Source organism: Triturus cristatus, chromosome 1_1 (assembly GCF_964204655.1).
Source record: "Triturus cristatus chromosome 1_1, aTriCri1.1, whole genome shotgun sequence".
Classification (NCBI taxonomy): domain Eukaryota; kingdom Metazoa; phylum Chordata; class Amphibia; order Caudata; family Salamandridae; genus Triturus; species Triturus cristatus.
In genome coordinates, this window is record NC_140579.1 from 16717258 (window position 1) to 16736404 (window position 19147).

Consider the following 19147-nt stretch of genomic DNA (forward strand, 5'->3'; position numbering starts at 1 on the left):
CCAGCGTCTCCCGGAAGCTCCACTGCTTGCCCATCATCCACACCTGGATGTCCAGCGACTCCCGGAAGCTCCACTGCTTGCCCATCATCCACACCTGGATGTCCACCGCCTCCCTGAAGCTCCACTGCTTGCCCATCATACACACCTGGATGTCCACCGCCTCCCTGAACCTCCACTGCTTGCCCATCATACACACCTGGATGTCCAGCGCCTCCCGGAAGCTCCACTGCTTGCTTATCATCCACACCTGGATGTCCAGCGTCTCCCGGAAGCTCCACTGCTCTCCCATCATTCACACCTGGGTGTCCAGCGTCTCCCGGAAGCTCCACTGCTTGCCCATCATCCACACCTGGGTGTCCAGCGTCTCCCGGAAGCTCCACTGCTTGCCCATCATCCACACCTGGATGTCCAGCGTCTCCCGGAAGCTCCACTGCTTGCCCATCATCCACACCTGGATGTCCAGCGCCTCCCGGAAGCTCCACTGCTTGCCCATCATCCACACCTGGGTGTCCAGCGTCTCCCAGAAGCTCCACTGCTTGCCCATCAGCCACACCTGGATGTCCAGCGCCTCCCGGAAGCTCCACTGCTTGTCCGTCATCCACACCTGGATGTCCAGCACCTCCCGGAAGCTCCACTGCTTGCCCATCATCCAGACCGGATGTCCTGAGCCTCCCTGAAACTCCACCCAACCAAAACCGAATTGCTATTATTTGCCAAGAACAAGAAACGTTACAAACCTGGTTCAGTGACATGAAGCTTGGTTGCTTCGAACCCCAATGTTCACCGAATGCCAACTCCATTGGCTTCACCTGGGGCTCTGTCTTTCAGCTATACATACATGGCATCCCGCTTGCACCCTTCGTGACTCAATTTAGTATATTTTTCAGCTGCTTCCACCCTTGAGGAAGGAGTCATGTTGTTTTTATCAGCTGGCATCTTTCAGAGCAGGGCTCCGAATTACTGCACAGGCTTGCATTCTGCAGGACAGGATTGTTATTACTGCGCTGTCTACCACCCTGCAGAACAGGGGCTCGGTATTGCTGCTCTAGTTTGCATCCGGAAGAGCAGGAGTTTGTATTTTTATCAGCTGTTACCTTCCAGTGTTGATCAGTATTGTTGGTCTGGCTTGGACCTTCGCGCAGGGGTCTGTATTAACCGTGCTAGTTTCCACCATCCAGGGCCATGCTAGGTATTATTGATCCAGCTGGCACCGCCCAGTGCAGAGCTGGTTATCACTTTACCAGCTGGCATGCCCCAGGGCAGGGCTTGGTATTACTGGACCCGCTGAGTCCCTCATGACAGGATTCCATATTACTGAATTGGCTGACGACCTCCAGGGTCCTTGTGCCGTCCTTTGTTGTGCCTCTCTCAGCCAGCCTTTTTCAAATTTGTTTTTTAAAGTTTTTATTTAAATTTTGCCAGAAATCAAAACAAAAGGAAACTATGACAAAATCGGTTACAGTCATGCAGAGACATACATACACAATCCATAGATCACATAATCCCATATCACACCCCCTTAGGGCGTCGTTAACCTTTAAGTCCCACCCACTCACATTTCTCCATTGCAGTGTCCCATGTTCCCTCTCCATCTGGAATGCTTAAAAACTAACGAGCCGAGACTTGTTGTTAGAGTTAAAGGAGGGGCCCCTCAGAGGCCCGCTAACCATCACCCAGCCCCCCATCTAGGCCATAATATGCCCTCCATTTGCCCCATACCCTGCGGAATTTCTTCGGGCACCCTCTTGCCTTGTAGGTGACCCTTTCCGCCGCCATGTACATATCCACGCCTTCCCTCTACTCTCGGAGATGGGGCGCGATTGCCGCCCCCCAATTTCGCGCTATATCCCTTTTTGCCACCACCAGGGCTAACTGAGCGAATATGAGCTGCGGTTTGCCCAAATCTACATCTCCGGGTATACCCAACAATATGAATTTAGGGTCCAGTGGTAGTGTTGTGTCTAGGACCTTGCTCAATTCCCCCAACACCTTCTCCCAATAGGTCTGGATTACGGTGCAGTCCCAGATGATATGATAAAAATCTCCCTGTTCATAGCCACATCTCTGGCAACTAGGGTCGCTAGCTCGGCCCATTCGGTGAAGTCGGGCCTTTTCATAGTAGACTCTGTTGAGTATTTTATATTGGATGAGGCGGAGACTGGATTTAATAGCCACCTCCCGATGGTGCATCAGGGCTGCTTCCCAGTCTCTGTTTTCAAGTGCGCACAAGTTCATCTCCCAGGTCTCCCTCTACCTGCCCAGCCTGTCTGGTGTATTATTATTCAAGGTCCGGTACGTGAGTGATACTGCCTTAGTAAGCATATGCTCCTGTAGCAGGCGCCCCTCCAGTGGTGCATATTCTGGTAGCGGTGAGGAGCGTGAGGTCTCTGCCTGCCAGGCATGCCGAAATTGCGCATTCTTAAAAAAAAACTGGGAGGTATGCAGCGCAAAATATACCTCTATGGCATCCCACCCCTCGAATCCCTTCAATTTTTAGATTTCTTTCAGCCAGGGACAATGCCAAAGAGGCATCTGCTTAGTGGGCTTGCGATTACCAACCCATTGCCCTCTCCCATGCTTCTATCGTGGCTTGGGTGGCTGGGAGAAGTCGCCCTCTTCCCCGTCCCCCATAGAGATAGTGCAGCCAGGTATGACTCGCCATGGTTTCCCTTTCCAACCTGTAGGTGGGGTGGTCTGCCGTGACATGTATCCATACATTCACCGGGTTTAGGTGTTCCGCCCAGTAGTAGGCCGCTAAATCTGGCAGCGAGATCGTCCCCCCATTATATTGATTACGGTGCAGCGTAGTCAAAGCGATCCTCGGTTGTTTTCCCAAGCCATAGAAGGGAACGTAGTTCCACATCAATAACTCAAAGTCTGTCTGGGAAGGGGGAAGTACACGCTCTGCAGTGCATATAGAAAGCTGGGCAAGGTGGTAATTTTGAACATGGCTGCCCGTCCTAGAATTGTGAGAGGGAGGGATTTCCATTTCTGTGCATCTTCTGTAAAGTTGGTGATTACAAGGTGGATGTTTCTCTCGTAGGAGAGGCTCTTATCTGTGGTGAGGTAAATCCCTAGGTAGGTGAACTCAGTATGAGCTATCTGGAGGGCCCCAGGGAGGGTAGGCCAAACGGACAGGACATATGGACTATTGATTACCGACTTATGCCAGTTAATGGTGTACCCCGAGTAAGACCCATATACTTCCATGGTGGCGAACAAGGTGGGAATCGTGGTGGTCGGATGAGTAATATGTAGCAGAATGTCATCCGCATATAGCTAGATCTTTTCTTCCCATGTGTCCATCGGTTTCATTCGGAACCCCCGGATCTCTGGACACTGCCTAATCGCACAGGCCACTGTCTCAATTGTGAGGGCAAAGAGCAATGGGAAGAGAGAGGACAGCCCTTGCGGCTGCCTCTTCTTTATTTATTTATCCATTTGTAGAGCGCTTGGTTACACCAGACGGTGTGTCCTCGCGCTAAGACACATGAGCGGAAAGGGCTGTTACAGAAAAGCGAGGCGCTGGCTATATATCTATGAGACTTCGGTTCTGCTGTACAGCCATGTTTTTAGGTCGAGGACCGTCCGGTCTGCTGAAGGGAGAACCGGAAGTCGGAGATTTAATGTTTTGGAGAAGAGGGGCTTAAACCCGCCCCTCTTCTCCCCTCTTCTCCATTGGCTGGCCTCTTGAATGCTGGCCAGCCATTGGAGAAGAGGCTTTGTCACTCCGAACAGGCCCCGTCCTTTTCGGATTCGGGGGCGTGTTTTTTCGTTACTTTTCTAATTATCTCCTCCAGCCAATGGCAAGAGGAGAGAAAAGCAAAACACGCCCCCGAATCCGAAAACGCCACTGCGTTTCTCCGAGGCATTTCTGCTTCACCTCGGAGAAAGGCGGTGGTGTTCAGGGCGATTCCCGGCAGCATGTACACACAGGGCCAGCCGATTAACTCCGCAGCTGCACCATATGACGTTGTTTACTTTTTGTAGTAAATGCTCTCCCTGAGGTTAACTATAAAGGCGGTTCTTTATTTAGCCGGAGAGTATTTTTTAACTGTGTAAAACAATTGCAAAAACACAACTGCAGCTGCACTTGAAAGGAGCTATTTTGGGTCGCCTGCCTTTGAGTGTAATGAGCCGACTGTCACGAGGAAGGGCCGAGTCACACCTCCGCCGGGCGGGGGGAGGAGGTCTGGGAGTCTTCCTCTTTCCGCCTGCCTTTAGACGCGCTTTGTGCGCGCGCCTGGCCCCGTTCTGCTGCCGGCGGCTCCGTCTGCCTGACGTACCTATCAGATTCACGCACAGCTCTGCACTTGTTACGACTCTTCTTAGTTTCTTGGCCTCGCTGTTTCTTTTTAGGCGCTCCGAGGCCATCTGTGTGCCATGTAACGCTATGTAAAATTAAATGTAGTTGTTAACCTGTTGCTACCGTCTGCCCGTGTCTCATTCCATCACTCCACCTTTCCTCTGTCTCCTTCTCACGAAAGGCATCGAGGCCCCCTCAGTGCCCACCTCTCATGTGTCTTTCTCTCTGTGCGCAACACGCGCCTCATTAGGCGCTATAACAAATCTTTCCCCAAAGGTATCCTCTCTTTCTCACCTTCAGGTTCATCATTCCTCCCCTCGCTAATTATCCTCCCTCTCCGCCTCCACCTTTTTCCCTGTCCCTTCCCTTCTCTCACACCCCGTATCCCTTTCCCACCTGCACTGATTTTATTTCCCCCTCTCTGTAACGTTTTCTCTCTTCTGTCTGTCTCGGTCAGACCCTCTTTCTATCATTGTTTCTTCACCCCTTTCACTTGCTGACACTCCTCTGCTACACTCTTCTTCCCTCATTCACTCCTCCACCCCTGCCTTTGCCTTTCAGGCTTTCTCCTTTCCCTCTCTTTTACTTTCCATATCGCCTCTGTATAATTTCCATATCGCCTCTGTATAAACTCTGTGCCCCTTCCAGTCAGTGTCTTAACCCTCTCTTTCTCTAGCTCCTCTCTTCGTTTAGTCTCTCCCGCCCGCCCGCCCCTTGCTTTCTTCAGTTTTTCCTTTATTCTCTCTCTCTTTCCCTTCCATCTCATCTCGCCCCTTCCCTTTAGCTCCTCCTTTCTCTACCGCGCTCTCTCTCTTCCCCTCTTTTCTTTATTCTTCTTCGTTCCCTTTCTTTCTTCCTCTCTCCTTTGTCGCCTTAGTCCATTTCCCAGTCCTTAGTCCAAGTTTCGAGTTTAACTTATTTTGTGGGAAAGGGCACCGTTCCGGAAGGAGCTGTCTGGAGACAAAACACGCCGCTGTTGGAGCCTTCGAGACGCAGGGCCCACGCCAGCGAGTGGTGGGGGCTGAGTGGGGGCAGTGAAGGGAAAGATGTAATGTAAACCCCGCCTGCCCGAGCGGCGTGCGCTTCAGCCTCTGTTTAACGAGGGGCAGCTATACCCCAGGGCGCGTCCTCTCAGTAGGCAGCGAGCTGTCGAGGGCCCAGTCTGCGAGGCTGTCGCAGTGGCGTAACGCGAAATGACGGCTCCTCAGTCACCCCTGATGGGCAATCGCCTAGCGTGGTCCCAACTGCAGGATGCCGCGTCGCCCCCACTGCGTCCAGCCCTGACCTTGTCATGGTAACAAAGAAGGGTCGGCGCGGTCAGGTCCAGGCCCTACAGCGGCCCCAGCACCGATCATACGCAGTTGAGGGGTGGCAGAAGGGGACCCCGCTCCTTCAGGACACTGCGTCCTCAGCCGGGTCGCAGCAGCCCACCCCCGCTAAGGCAGGGCGGAGGGGGATGGTCACTCTTCTGCACACGTAGGCCTCAGGGACTCGCCAGGCCTCTCTGGCGCAAGTACCAGGCCCAAGATTAAAAACACTTCTAGCAGGAGTTCAAGTTCAAGAGTTTAGATTTAAGCTTTTGAAGGGCCCACACCCACGAGAGTACCGAGGTACCACTGTTACCTGCCCTAGGGAAGCCGGGTGCATAGGTCGTTTTCGATGTCGGGTCGCGGGTTGATTTTCAATGGCAAAACGTGAAGAACTGCTGCTAGCAAGAAGCGTCGTCGATGTCGTGAAGATTGAAGATGTATATCTTGAAGAGAAGGACCTGAAAGCAGAGGGGACAGAGTCTGGGTCGCGGCACAGTGACCAGGGGGCTCAGGAGAAAGAGCCCTTCAATGTCGGGTGCTTCCAGGTGGAAGGTGGGTAGCTTGGATCGTCAGCCACTGGGTCCAGGAGGCATCAAGGAAGGCCAGCTTCTGGAGGGCGACTGTCCCACGAAGGATGAGGGTCGCTGCGGTGTTAGTGTCCGGATTGGATCTACTAAGCCTTGGCAACCGCACCCACGCAAGAATCACAAAACAGCTACTGGTGCAGACCCTCCAGGTCTGAGCGAGGTCTCCAGCGAGGAGACTGAAGAGCAGGCCTGGAGCAACCAGGGGAACTCTTGGAAGTGAAGATTGACCTCCGCCAGGGCCCACCAGTCGAGAGACAAGGGACCGCGGGAGGCAGCAATTTGGCGTGCGTAAAGATGCACCCACGGGTCGCCGGAGCGGGCTAGGGCGTCGATCTTTGGCACAGATGATGCTGAGAGGTTAGCTCAATAATTGGCCAAAGCACAACTTCCTCACTTGTCGGGGTCGTGTGCTGTGCAAGAGGTGGCCGGTGTCCTGGGGTATTGGGGATCTCGGCACCCACGGGGTCCACGGTGCTGAGCTTTGCTGTGCACACTCACTGGCCTCTGGGATGCTTGGAAACCCATCTCAAGGTAGGAAAGAGTCGTCGATGTCCGTAGGAGCAGCGAAGTTCCAACCGGGTCACTTGCAGTGTTTCAGGTGCCTGCCAAGCAGGGGGGTAACTCCTTTTCCCCAAGGGAGATTTCTTCATTCAGCTGTGCGGCAGCAAGTCGAAGTTCAAGTCTGTAAAGTCCAAGAATAATCTGAGGCTCTGGGGACCCTGTATTCACCTTTATCCAAGGATTAGGGGAGTGTCCAGATCAGAGCCCACCAATGAGAGTTCAGGCGGGAAAGGGTGGCTACACCCTCTCCCCTTTGTGTGTTTTCCCGCCTGGGCAGGGGACAGGATGCCCCTGAACCGGTTTGAGGCGGTGTATGCAGAAGTAGGCACTGGAGAAGCCTACGTGCCAGTCTGAAAGACATCCTATGGTGCACCCACCCAGTTCCAATCCACATAGTCTGTCTGGGGAGGTGGGAGCACCTCCCTGCAACAAGATCCCTATTGTCCAGCTGCCGTGGCTGGAGTTCTGCCCAGCAACAGGCAGCCAGAGTCGTGTGGGTGGCGGGTAGCATTCATTTTGTACTACGTGTGCACTTTTAAATTGGTGTCTAAAATCTGCCGCTTTTCCCATATCGCCCCTCTAGCAGGGGGGAATCATGCCCTCAGTCTCATGGCTGGATTGGGGGTATGATTCCTACATGTTTGACACCAAACACGACATGGTTCTGTGCAGCCACTCTCAAGTTATCACGTTATCGTGATTATTTATAATGCGGTTAATAGTATATGGTATGGCTGTACTACAAACAACCCAGCAGTAGTTTTACGAAGGTTGCAGAGGGGCCCTACTCAGGTAGGGGTTCCCCCTCTTTGGTAAATATTTAAATTACCTGTACTATTTTTATGCGGTAAAGTCTAGTAAGAATAACTCAGTCAAAATAAGAGGCAGAATCCGTGGTATTAGAGGTTCTGAAAAGGGCTTTATTCCTTACAAAGGAATCATAGTTCGAACCAGGCAATCTTATTCCATCACCACGAGGGTTCAGGAAGGGATAGGCAATACATTATTGACCAGTAACAATATATATATGAAAAGCATTGCATTAAGACAGATGCAGGAGGCGTAACAGCTGATAATACAGATAAGAATACACATACGTAATGAAAATGGGCGTAATAACAGGCGTATACTAGAAACGTCATTTAAAATGATGTCACAAGTGGGTGGATCCATAAGAGAATCCTGCAGTGTCAGCAGAAATGTTTGGCAGAGATGCGCGCGCAGCCGCATGACGTGTGATTGACGTGCAACTAGAGGGTGAAGGGGAATTGACATTTAGCTCTACATGTGGAGACAGAAGTCTGGGGGTCATGTCAACCTAATCCCAAATCGTATCTAATATCTTTGTTTAAGGAACTGTTTTATCCAAAAGAAAAGGTCTCTCGGACGGAATCTATTCTATACTGACTGTTAGTGCATGTACAAGCGTCTATGTGTCTACATGAGATGCGAGGGGGCAGGAATCTTCCATGGTAACAGGGGCTATGAATTACTTGCATAAAGACAGCGAGGCCAAGCTCTTTGCTCGGTAGCTGGAAGGATGTTTACCTAAACTACTAGACAGGAATGCATTGGATGAGGAGCGGAGCAGATAACTTGAAGGCTGAATACAGTTTTTGGCAGGCAACAGGCCGCGTCAGGCACCGTTAGCCGCGCAGGGAGTAGGACAAAGTTCATGGATACAGATGCAGGTCCAAGCTGGAGCATTTCAGAGGCAGAAGTAGGAAAAGGCTTGATGGCAGAATTCAGGGCCTGCTCGCCTGAACTGTAAAACGTGAAAAGTGAACCATATAAAGTCGGTGGCCAATCATACTTAGGAATGGAATATTCGACCCATTCATGGCGGAGCAGAAAGAGAACATGTTGACGTTGGACACACATGTATTTGCGTCTTCATAGCTGGAACTGGAGGGAACATACATGTACTTGTAGCATGTACATGGAGCCGTTGGGGTCTAAGATAGGGGACACAATTGACCATAAAAATTCATATTTCCTCATTCCCTCCTTGTCCCCTACGGACCCTTATGAAATATCCATCTTCATCAATCCATCAATCTGTTCATATAGCATCATTTGTTCTTCTTTCTTCTTCCGGGATCTTGAATGAAAATTCGAAGGCGGGATACACGATGTGGCACACAGACCACAAATCGCTGGCCCACATTGTAGACACAAGCAGCAACTGAATAGAATGAGAAAGCCAATACCTAGGAAGGATAGGATCCTCCATCCCCAGGCTGACAACACGCTCCAGAACCAACCGGACCAAGTCCAGGTGCCTGGATTCTGGTGTATCTGGCTTACGATCTTATGAAGTCGAGTTATGGCTTTATATACTGACGGCGCGTTTTCTGGTATGAAAACACAGCAACTTGATCCGATGACCCTACAAGCTCCGCCCCTATCGGCCAGGATGACGTCAAGGACAAGACGATTTTGAAGAACAACAATCCGCATCGCAGACTGCTCCTCTGTTAAGTTACCTAAGGCGGAAGTAGTTTCATTCACTACTGCTTCAAGGGTTCTAGTTAATCTACGTATCAACTTGCTATTAGTGACTGTACCTATGTAGGGAAAGAAACCTTTATTGAAATCTGTGTATTGCTCCCATGCTGTTTCGGTGTAGTCGACAATCGGGAGATCTCTCTGCTGTCTATTGTGTACTAAATGGGTATTCCTATGGTAATCAGGCGGGGCTAGGAAAACAGGTGGCAGAAGGAATGCAATGTAACAGGTACCATCCCAATCTAGGGGTAGGCGTATGTATGCGGTGTGACCACAGATGAAGTAGGAGTGACGAGAAGCTCTAAACGTAGATTTGCCTTTATCACTGAATTCTATTACAGTGGTACATTTACTATGGCCCATGTGAATTGAACCATTCTTTCTTACACATAATTCGCCTCTAACTGGAAATACTGACATAGCGGGCAAGATTGGTGTAGCTTCAGATTCAACATTCAGGATCATGAGATTAAGTGTAAAGTTACCTAATCCATATACTTCATTTTCTAGATCAGTTCCTGTTCTTTTGGGAAGTCCCTCCTTGTTAGGGTAGCAGACTTTAAGTAAAACTAGGTTCAGGTTTCCCCAAACCCAGTTGTCTTGATAAACTACTGAATTTGAATCTAGGGAATTAATCAAACTGAACCATGCTCCACAGGAGCCATTGTGGGTGAATGGATACGGAAAGAGAGGCAGAACTCCCTTGTATTTCTGATAGGGAGGGAGTCGGCCACATATCCAACAATTTGTAGCATTGCTGGTCTGATGAGAATGATGTAACATACTAATGAATGTGTTGTTGCGCAGCGCAAATCTATAGGACAACTCATGCGGGGGTAATTCGCTAAAAGAATGTTCGGCAGTAACATTGAAAGCACGCTTGGAAATAGGGTAATACATGTGTAATAATATACTGGCAATGATAATCAGAAGACTTAGAAAAAACATAATTAACAATGTCACTATGCAGTGACTACGAAGTGATTTACAGTACGCATATTTCTTGAGCTGTTTCTGTCTATTTCTCTCTCTATTTCGGTCTAGAGGATACATGTCAGAGACAAATTCAACCGATTCACCTTGGAGAGGACTTAAACAATCAAATTGTCTGACTTGCTAGACCTTAGTTTCAGTTTATAGTTTTCCTTTTCTGTCTTGTCAACCAGGGGGAGTTTTGAGTCAGTCTGTGAGGGAATGCAGGGCTGATAATTCAAGTCGGATGATAGTCCATGAAATTTTTTGATATGGCTCGAGTGCAACCACCCTTTACGTCCCTCAATCTTCACAGCTGTCCTTGTGGTCAATAAGACGAGTTTAGGCGACTGCCAGCGAGGCTCCAGCGGGTTCCTTCTGTCGAAGTTCCTTATCAGTACAAGATCTCCCGGAACCACGTCATGGGGCTTCACCTCAGTGTTATCGGGAAAAGCTGCAGCTACCTGTGAACGACAAGATTGTAGTGCAGACATCAAGGAAGCCAGGTAATCTGTCAGCATATTACAATCAACATCAGTTATTTTACGGGGTATAGGCGTCCCCCACATATTTGGTGGTCTACCGAAGATCACCTCATACGGGGATAGCCCTGTTCGAGAGTGTGCTACCATTCTCATGTAAAAGAGCGCAACTGGTAAAGCTACTATCCAGTCGACACCTTTTTCTCTACATACTTTGGACAGTCTAATTTTCAAAGTTTGATTATGCCGCTCCACGAGACCTGCTGCCTCGGGATGTCGGACACAGTGGAATTTCCATTGATAGCCTAACAAAAGTGAAACATGTTTCATTAGCTCGGATGAGAACGGTTGGCCATTATCTGAGTACACGACACGGGGCAAACCATACCGTGGGAAGAATTCTCGAACTAACTGTTTGGCAGTAGTCGGGGCAGTGTAATCTGAGACGGGATACGCCTCTGTCCACCGGGAAAGAGCGCATACAACTACGAGGACAATCCAACTTTTCCTGCATCAACAGTTTCTACCTTACATCCCACAAACCCTTTTATGCCTAGCACCTCAGAAGGTGCGACAGGAGGTGCGGCAGCAATTTTCGCCACACCACCATTACGAAGCAAATCGTCTCTTAGAGATTTAGCACATATCTCAGGACCCTGCCTTGTAGGATTAGCAAGGGCTGCCTTAGGGGTGACCTATGAGGATATATGTGTTGTATTAAGTGGGATACAGGATACCTATATCCCTGTAAGGGGTGCAAGCACCACCTTACCCAGACTACAGTAGTGGTCTGGAGGTGTCAGTTTGTATGGCTGTCCCGGGGGTGGCACGTGCTGCAGCCCCTGGTAGGCCTCTGAGGGACCCATGCCCTGGGTACCTAGGGTACCATCTACAAGAGCCTCATAGGGTGTCCTCAGTATCCAATTGGGATGTACCTAGGGTACACACATCAGTTTAGGGAGGAAGCAGATAGGCTGGGGTCCTGGATAGCAGGATCCCAGCCAGACTAGTCAAAAACCATTCAAATACCAGGCAAAAAGTTGGGGGCCAGCATATAGTCAGATTCCACCTTCCTACAGCTACTACCTATCACCCCACACAACGCCCCTAAATTGAATATTTAGGAGGCACCCCTGTTGCCAGGAATTCAGTTTCGACTGATCAAGAAGAGGAGGACAACGAAGACCTGCAACAAAAGTGAGGACTGAAGTCTTCTGTGGACTTTTTATGCAAACCCCTGCTGGACTGCACCATGTCTCAACTGTCATGACCAGTGACTCGTTTTCCAGCTGAACAGCTTCCAAGAACCAGCCCTTCGCACATTTCTGCAATCTTCCTTGGAGTACAGGAGTTACTCCCCTTCAGTCAGAAGGTACCGGAGAGTAAAGTCCATTTCACTGATTTGCCGCTCACCGGCCAGCCCAATGCCACAGCCCCCCAGTAAGAGGTACCTGTTGTCTTGAAGGTCAAATCTATCCCCCACAAAGTGTGAGGACACCAGGATCGACCAGAGCTGCACAGGCCCAGTACCCAGGGTACTTGACCCATTGCAGTAAACCAAGATCGTGAGAGTCCAGTCCAGACTCCAATGAGACCGAGCAGCCATTGAGAGACGTCCGCACCGCAGAGACCCACTTCCGGAGTGGCCAACTGTCCTTAATCGGTGAAGACCGACAACCGCAAGACCCACAGGATGCACAGAGCCCAGCCTACATTTTCACTCTGTGCCCCACCCAGGTACCAACAAACCGACTGTGCTCCCTTGTTCCTAGGACCCTTGTGAACCGAGCCCCCTGTTGGGAGCTCCCAGACTGGTCTCCAAGTTCCCCTCTGCAGCCTGTTTTCAGGTGGCCCCCCTTTCTACTAGCGTAGCACGCACAGCTACCACCCCGACCAGCACTTCTGCACCCAGCGCCCTAAAGCAGGAAATGTTATGTTATTAGCATTTCTATAGCGCGAACGGTTACCCAAGGGTGTCCTGGCGCTGACTGGGCGTCAAATAAAGACACAGATTATAAATTAAAATGCCCGGTCTTCAATTGCTTCCTAAAGGTTAACAAATCCGTGGAGTTTCTCAAAAGGAGAGATCGTTCCAGGCTCTTGCTGCACATGCTATAAAGCTCCTTCCGCCCCATGAAGCTTTTTTGTGGTTGGTACGGACACCAACTTTGCCCCCATGGAGCGCAGTGTTCTCACAGGTTGGTACCATTGCCGCCGCTGCTTAAGATATTCTGGGACAATGTCCTGCAGAGCCTTATAGTGAGTAACTGCTGATGGTACTTTGGACCTTGGCTCCTACAACCCTCGGGAGACCCCAGAAACCAATTGCAAAGAACTGTATGTAGCATCTGCCATTTCTCCTATAGGGAAGCATTGCTGCGTAAAGACGCATTAAAGTGAACAATTTACTTATCTGTTAAAATCCATATTTAAAAAAAGTACTTACTTGATAACTAAGTTCTTGGTAACACAATTTACATAAAAATCCGACTTATTTTTTTTTTTATTGTTCTCGGATTTATTCTTGAGTGTGTGTCTCATTTATTGCCTCAGAGTACAACGAATGCTTAGCACTACCCTCTGATACTGCTTGCCCACGCTGCCAGAAAAGAGAGCATTTGGAATTTCATTTGTGCTTCCGTAAACCAATTGGGTTTGCCTGGATTCTTTACACAGTGTACCTCTTTTTGCCCCACTTTATATAGAGCCAGCTTCCTATACCCCACACCTGCTTTGCTCCACCCATTGTGCTTCACTCTTCATCCTTCTTTACCCTGCTATAACATCTCCCTTTCCATTGGCTTCCCTCTTGACTGTGCTAGGTGTTCCCGAGGGCATGCGATCGAGCTCGAACAGCCGCAGTGGAAGCCATGACCGGCGGCAGGATCATACGGACACCTCGGACAGCGAGTCCCTATCCATGCAGGTGCGCAGGATCAACCAGCAGCCGCAGATCCGCCGGCCTGGGGAAAAGGGCTACGATTCTAACAGGTACTGAAGCCTCACCGGGGAGGGTACGATTCTAACAGGTACTGAAGCCTGAACGATTCTAACAGGTACTGAAGCCTGAGGGGGGAGGGCTACGATTCCAACAGGTACTGAAGCCTGAGGGGGGAGGGCTGCAATTCTAAAAGGTACTGAAGCCTGAGGGGGAGGGCTACAATTCTAACAGGTACTGGAGTCTGAGGAGGGGAGGGCTACGATTCTAAAAGGTACTGGAGCCTGAGGAGGGGAGGGCTACGATTCTGAAAGGTACTGGAGCCTGAGGAGGGGAGGGCTACGATTCTAACCTGCACTGAAGCCTAAGCGCGGGGAGGGCTACGATTCTAACAGGTACTGAAGCCTGAGCGGGGAGGGCTACGATTCTAACAGGTACTGAAGCCTGAGCGGGGAGGGCTACGATTCTAAAAGGTACTGAAGCCTGAGCGGGGAGGGCTACGATTCTAACCTGCACTGAAGCCTAAGCGCGGGGAGGGCTGCAATTCTAACAGGTACTGAAGCCTGAGCGGGGAGGACTACGATTCTAACCTGCACTGAAGCCTGAGGGGGGGGCTACAATTCTAACAGGTACTGAAGCCTGAGGAGGGGAGGGCTACGATTCTAACCTGCACTGAAGCCTAAGCGTGGGGAGGGCTGCAATTCTAACAGGTACTGAAGCCTGAACGATTCTAACAGGTACTGAAGCCTGAGCGGGAAGGGCTACGATTCCAACAGGTAGTGAAGCCTGAGGGGGGAGGGCTGCAATTCTAAAAGGTACTGAAGCCTGAGGAGGGGAGGGCTACGATTCTAAAAGGTACTGAAACCTGAACGATTCCAACAGGTACTGAAGCCTGAGGGGAAGGGTTATGATTCCAACAGGTACTGAAGCCTGAGGGGAAGGGTTATGATTCCAACAGGTACTGAAGCCTGAGGGGAAGGGTTATGAGTCTAATGGTACTGAAGCCTGAGGAGGGGAGGGCTACAATTCTAAAAGGTACTGAAGCCTGAGGGGGGAGGGCTGTGATTCTAACCTGCACTGAAGCCTAAGCGCGGGGAGAGCTACAATTCTAATGGGTACTGAAGCCTGAGGCGGGAGGGCTAAAATTCTAAAAGGTACTGGAGCATGAGGAGAGGAGGGCTACGATTCTAAAAGGTACTGGAGCCTGAGGAGGGGAGGGCTACGATTCTGAAAGGTACTGGAGCCTGAGGAGGGGAGGGCTACGATTCTGAAAGGTACTGGAGCCTGAGGAGGGGAGGGCTACGATTCTAACAGGTACTGGAGCCTGAAGGGGAAGGGTTATGATTCTAATGGGTACTGAAGCCTGAGGGGGGAGGGCTATGATTCTGAAAGGTACTGGAGCCTGAGGAGGGGAGGGCTACGATTCTAACCGGTACTGGAGCCTGAAGGGGAAGGGTTATGATTCTAATGGGTACTGAAGCCTGAGGGTGGGGTGGGGGCTACAATTCAAGCAGGTACTTGGGGCTGAAGGGGTAGGGCTGTGATTCGAACAGGTACAAAAGTTTTGGGAGGGAGTACTATGAGTCTATTAGGCACTGAAGCCTGACCGGGGAGGGCTGCTATTCTAAAAAATAAGGGGAGGGACTGAGAGATGGCGGGTTATGATTTTAAGATGTGCTGAGGGGAGAGCTACGAATCTGGCTGCTGCCTTACCGGTTCAGGGGCATCTCTCTCCCCAAAACAGTCCCTCAATCCACTGTATAAACGGTCCTGCATCAAGGCCTTGGTATGTGCCCTTCTAAAGTGCTCTTTGGTGCGTGACTAGGTTCATTCTCTACAAATAGACCCACACACAGAATTACCTTCACTGAATCCGTAACACGCTCCGTTGCCTCCTGACCAGAGATTTTAGCTGTCTTTGCCAGATTGTGTGAGGTCATATGAATATCCAATGGCCTGATGGTGTTAGGCTGTGGAGTTTCTGTTGCCTGGCAGGCGTGATCAGGAGAGCCAGTGTTGGGGCGTGGTCAGGAGGACGAGTGGGGCGTTGTCAAGGATGCCAGTGTTGGTGCACGGTCAGGGATGCCAGTGTGTGGGTGCTCGGTCAGGAGGGCGAGTGTTTAGGCGCTGTCAGGAGGGCGAGTGTTGGGGCGCGGTCAGGGATTCCAGTGTTGGGGGTGCGGTCAGGAGGGCGAGTGTTGGGGGTGCGGTCAGGAGGGCGAGTGTTGGGTCGCGGGGTCAGGGATGCCAGTGTTGGGTCGCGGGGTCAGAGATGCCAGTGTTGGGTCGCGGGGTCAGAGATGCCAGTGTTGGGTCGCGGGGTCAGAGATGCCAGTGTTGGGACGCGGTCAGGGGTGCCAGTGTTGGGGTGGGGTCAGGGATGCCAGTTTTGGGACGGGTCAGGGAGGGAGAGTGTTGGGGGCACGGCCAGGAGGGCGAGTGTTGGGGGCACGGCCAGGAGGGCGAGTGTTGGGGGCACGGCCAGGAGGGCGAGTGTGGGGGGCACGGCCAGGAGGGCGAGTGTGGGGGGCACGGCCAGGAGGGCGAGTGTGGGGGGCACGGCCAGGAGGGCCAGTGTTGGGGGCACGGCCAGGAGGGCCAGTGTTGGGGGCACGGCCAGGAGGGCCAGTGTTGGGGGCACGGCCAGGAGGGCCAGTGTTGGGGGCACGGCCAGGAGGGCCAGTGTTGGGGGCCCGGTCAGGAGGGCCAGTGTTGGGGGCCCGGTCAAGAGGGCCAGTGTTGGGGGCAAGGTCAGGAGGGCCAGTGTTGGGGGCACGGTCAGGAGGGCCAGTGTTGGGGGCACGGTCAGGAGGGCCAGTGTTGGGGGCCCGGTCAGGAGGGCCAGTGTTGGGGGCCCGGTCAGGAGGGCCAGTGTTGGGGGCCCGGTCAGGAGGGCCAGTGTTGGGGGTAAAGTCAGGAGGGCCTGTGTTGGGGGCACGGTCAGGATGGCCAGTGTTGGGAGCACGGTCAGGAGGGCCTGTGTTGGGGGCGCGGCCAGGAGGGCCAGTTTTGGGGCACCGTCAGGGATGGAACGATAGAGGTCCCGTCAAGTCATTACCTAAGAATTAGACTGAAGCAGTCTCTTGCCTGCTGCTGATCGCTCTCCTCTCACCCCACCACCTCAGGTATCGGCTGCACTTTGAAAAGGAGAGCCGGGAAGAAATTGAGCGGCGAAAGAAGCTTGCGCGGGAGAAGATCCTGGAACCAGTGCTCGAGACGGAGCTGGAGGTGGATATCGACGACATCTACAAGCCGGGGTCGGGTGAGTCTAAAGTCCTGTGGGCACCAGCGCTCTCTTGACTTCTCTCCCTACCCAGCTTTGACTACTCAGCCCGAGACCTCCCTCATATGCTGGCCTCGGTGGACAGGATACCCGGGCTTCTTATGTCCTATATGATAGTACTATTTAATCATGCAAGTGAATGTAGGTAAGGCGGGGCTCCTGGTCGTATCCCTCCTACAGACGTCCAGAAAAGTTGGAGAGAGTTTTGGTAATTTTAGGTCAAGTTCATAATAACTCATCTTATCATAGTCACTTAATCTCCGTGTGACTTAAGGAAAATACAAGCATAATGTTGTCTGGGTCTATTGTAAAGGGACGCGAATCAACCAGGGACAAGATCACACTATATACAACTGAATATCAAGGAGGGTTTGATGGTTGTTTGTATCAAGGACGAGGCTGCAGATATTTGTAGAGTGTAAGGATCAGGCTGAGGTAAGAGCTGGTCTGAAGCTGTAGGGTTTCAGTGTAAGGTCAGGTTAAGTATGGTTAAAAAAAAAAAAAAAGTGGATGAAAAACAATTTATTTTTAAAATAATTACTTGTAACAGGCTTGTTTTTTTACTCGGTGACCGTTGAGACATTCGCTCTAATTTCTCCCTGTATTTTAGCTGTAAATGTCCCCTCACCTTTGACCTGAGGGTAAAGTTGCACTCTGATCTGGAGGCTCTGCGTCCCCCCTCTGATGTTTGACATGATGTTCAGTATCTGGGCAAGAACAAGTCTGCACTGAAAATGACCGAACTGCCCTTTCCGTCCAACTAGGTGTACTCAGTTTTTATACATTTAATAAAAATATTTACTCTTCTGAAAGGTGATAGGCGACAAAATTTGCATAGTGTTGATATTATTTTAGTAATATGAATTTAATATTGTATGGCTTACATTCGTAAGCTGAAACAAATACATTTGTAATTTGGCTGAAATGGCCTAGGTTCTTGATTGCTCTATTTTAGTTGCTGAATTCATTGTTGCTCTCTAATTGAATAGCTTGTTGCCGCCTGTTCTGATTGGTAGGTTACTTTCGTTGCCGCTCTCTTCTCTGATTGGTAGGTTACTTTTGTTGCCTTTCTCTTCTCTGATTGGTAGGTTACTTTCGTTGCCTCTTTCTCCTTTGATTGGTAGGTTATTTTTGTTGCCTCCCTCTTCTCTGATTGGTGGGTTACTTTTGTTGCCTCTTCTCTGATTGGTAGGTTACTTTTGTTGTCTCTTTCTTCTTTAACTGGAAAGTTACTTTCGCTGTCTCCCTCTTCTCTGATTGGTAGGTTACTTTCGTTGCCTCCTTCTCTGATTGGTAGGTTATTTTTGTTGTCTCCTTCTCTGATTGGTAAACTACTTTTGTTGCCTCTTCTCTGATTTGTAGGTTAATTTTGTTGCCTCTTTTTTCTATGATTGGTAGGTTAATTTTGTTGCCTCTCACTTCTCTGATTAGTAGGATATTTTCGTTGCCTCTCTCTTTTCTCATTGGTAGGTTACTTTTGTTGCCTCTCTCTTCTCTGATTGGTAGGTTATTTTCGTAGCATCTGATTGATGAATGCATTTCTTCTTTGGCTAGTGTTGGACTTCCCCAAGCGTCCACCGTGGAACTACCAAATGGCCAAAGAGCTCCTGCTGGCCCGGGAGGAGAAGAGTTTCCTGGCCTATCTGGAGAACATCTACAGCACCTTCAACCCCACACAGCTCAGCTATTTCGATCACAACTTGGAGGTGAGTGTCTTATTCCTCTAAATATATAGCACTTGTCCAGGAGGGACACAGACGTAGGTGAAAGTAGAAGGTGCAGGTGACAGAAGGAGGTTGGCATTCTGGTCCCCCACACAATGCAGGTGGAGTGGGACAGAAGGTGTAGTGGCACAAACTGGAGAGCGTGAGAATGTATCCTTAGACACCGTTCTCTCTACGCAGAGCAAGCACGCTGGCATACATACAGATTTAGGCGACAGTCCGAGAAGCGCATACCTGTCTTTATCCACATATCACACCCAGTGGTGGTCCAGTACGAGTTGGTGCAAAGGACAAATCTCTCACACGTGCACGTCTGAGTAGAGAGATGGATGCAGGTGTGACTAAGTGAATGTCCTTCCACACACACAGCGCACTCACGGGTGGACATATGGATGTAGGTGACAGTGGAAGATTCACATGCCCGTGTTTCCACACAGTGTATACCCTGTGGAGAGACAAAAGTGCATGAAAAGGTG

The 19147-nt window shown here is 50.6% G+C and overlaps 1 protein-coding gene across 2 annotated transcripts in view; it reads left to right on the forward strand.

Moving 5' to 3' along the window:
- Positions 1-19147, forward strand: part of GNL1 (G protein nucleolar 1) — a 149309-nt gene that overhangs the window by 16348 nt on the left and 113814 nt on the right. For both annotated transcript variants that reach the window (XM_085637395.1, XM_085638075.1), the window contains exons 2-4: positions 13549-13717; positions 16790-16926; positions 18502-18653. In XM_085637395.1, coding sequence (XP_085493521.1) covers positions 13549-13717; positions 16790-16926; positions 18502-18653 — 458 coding nt within the window. The remainder of the gene's footprint in view (positions 1-13548; positions 13718-16789; positions 16927-18501; positions 18654-19147) is intronic.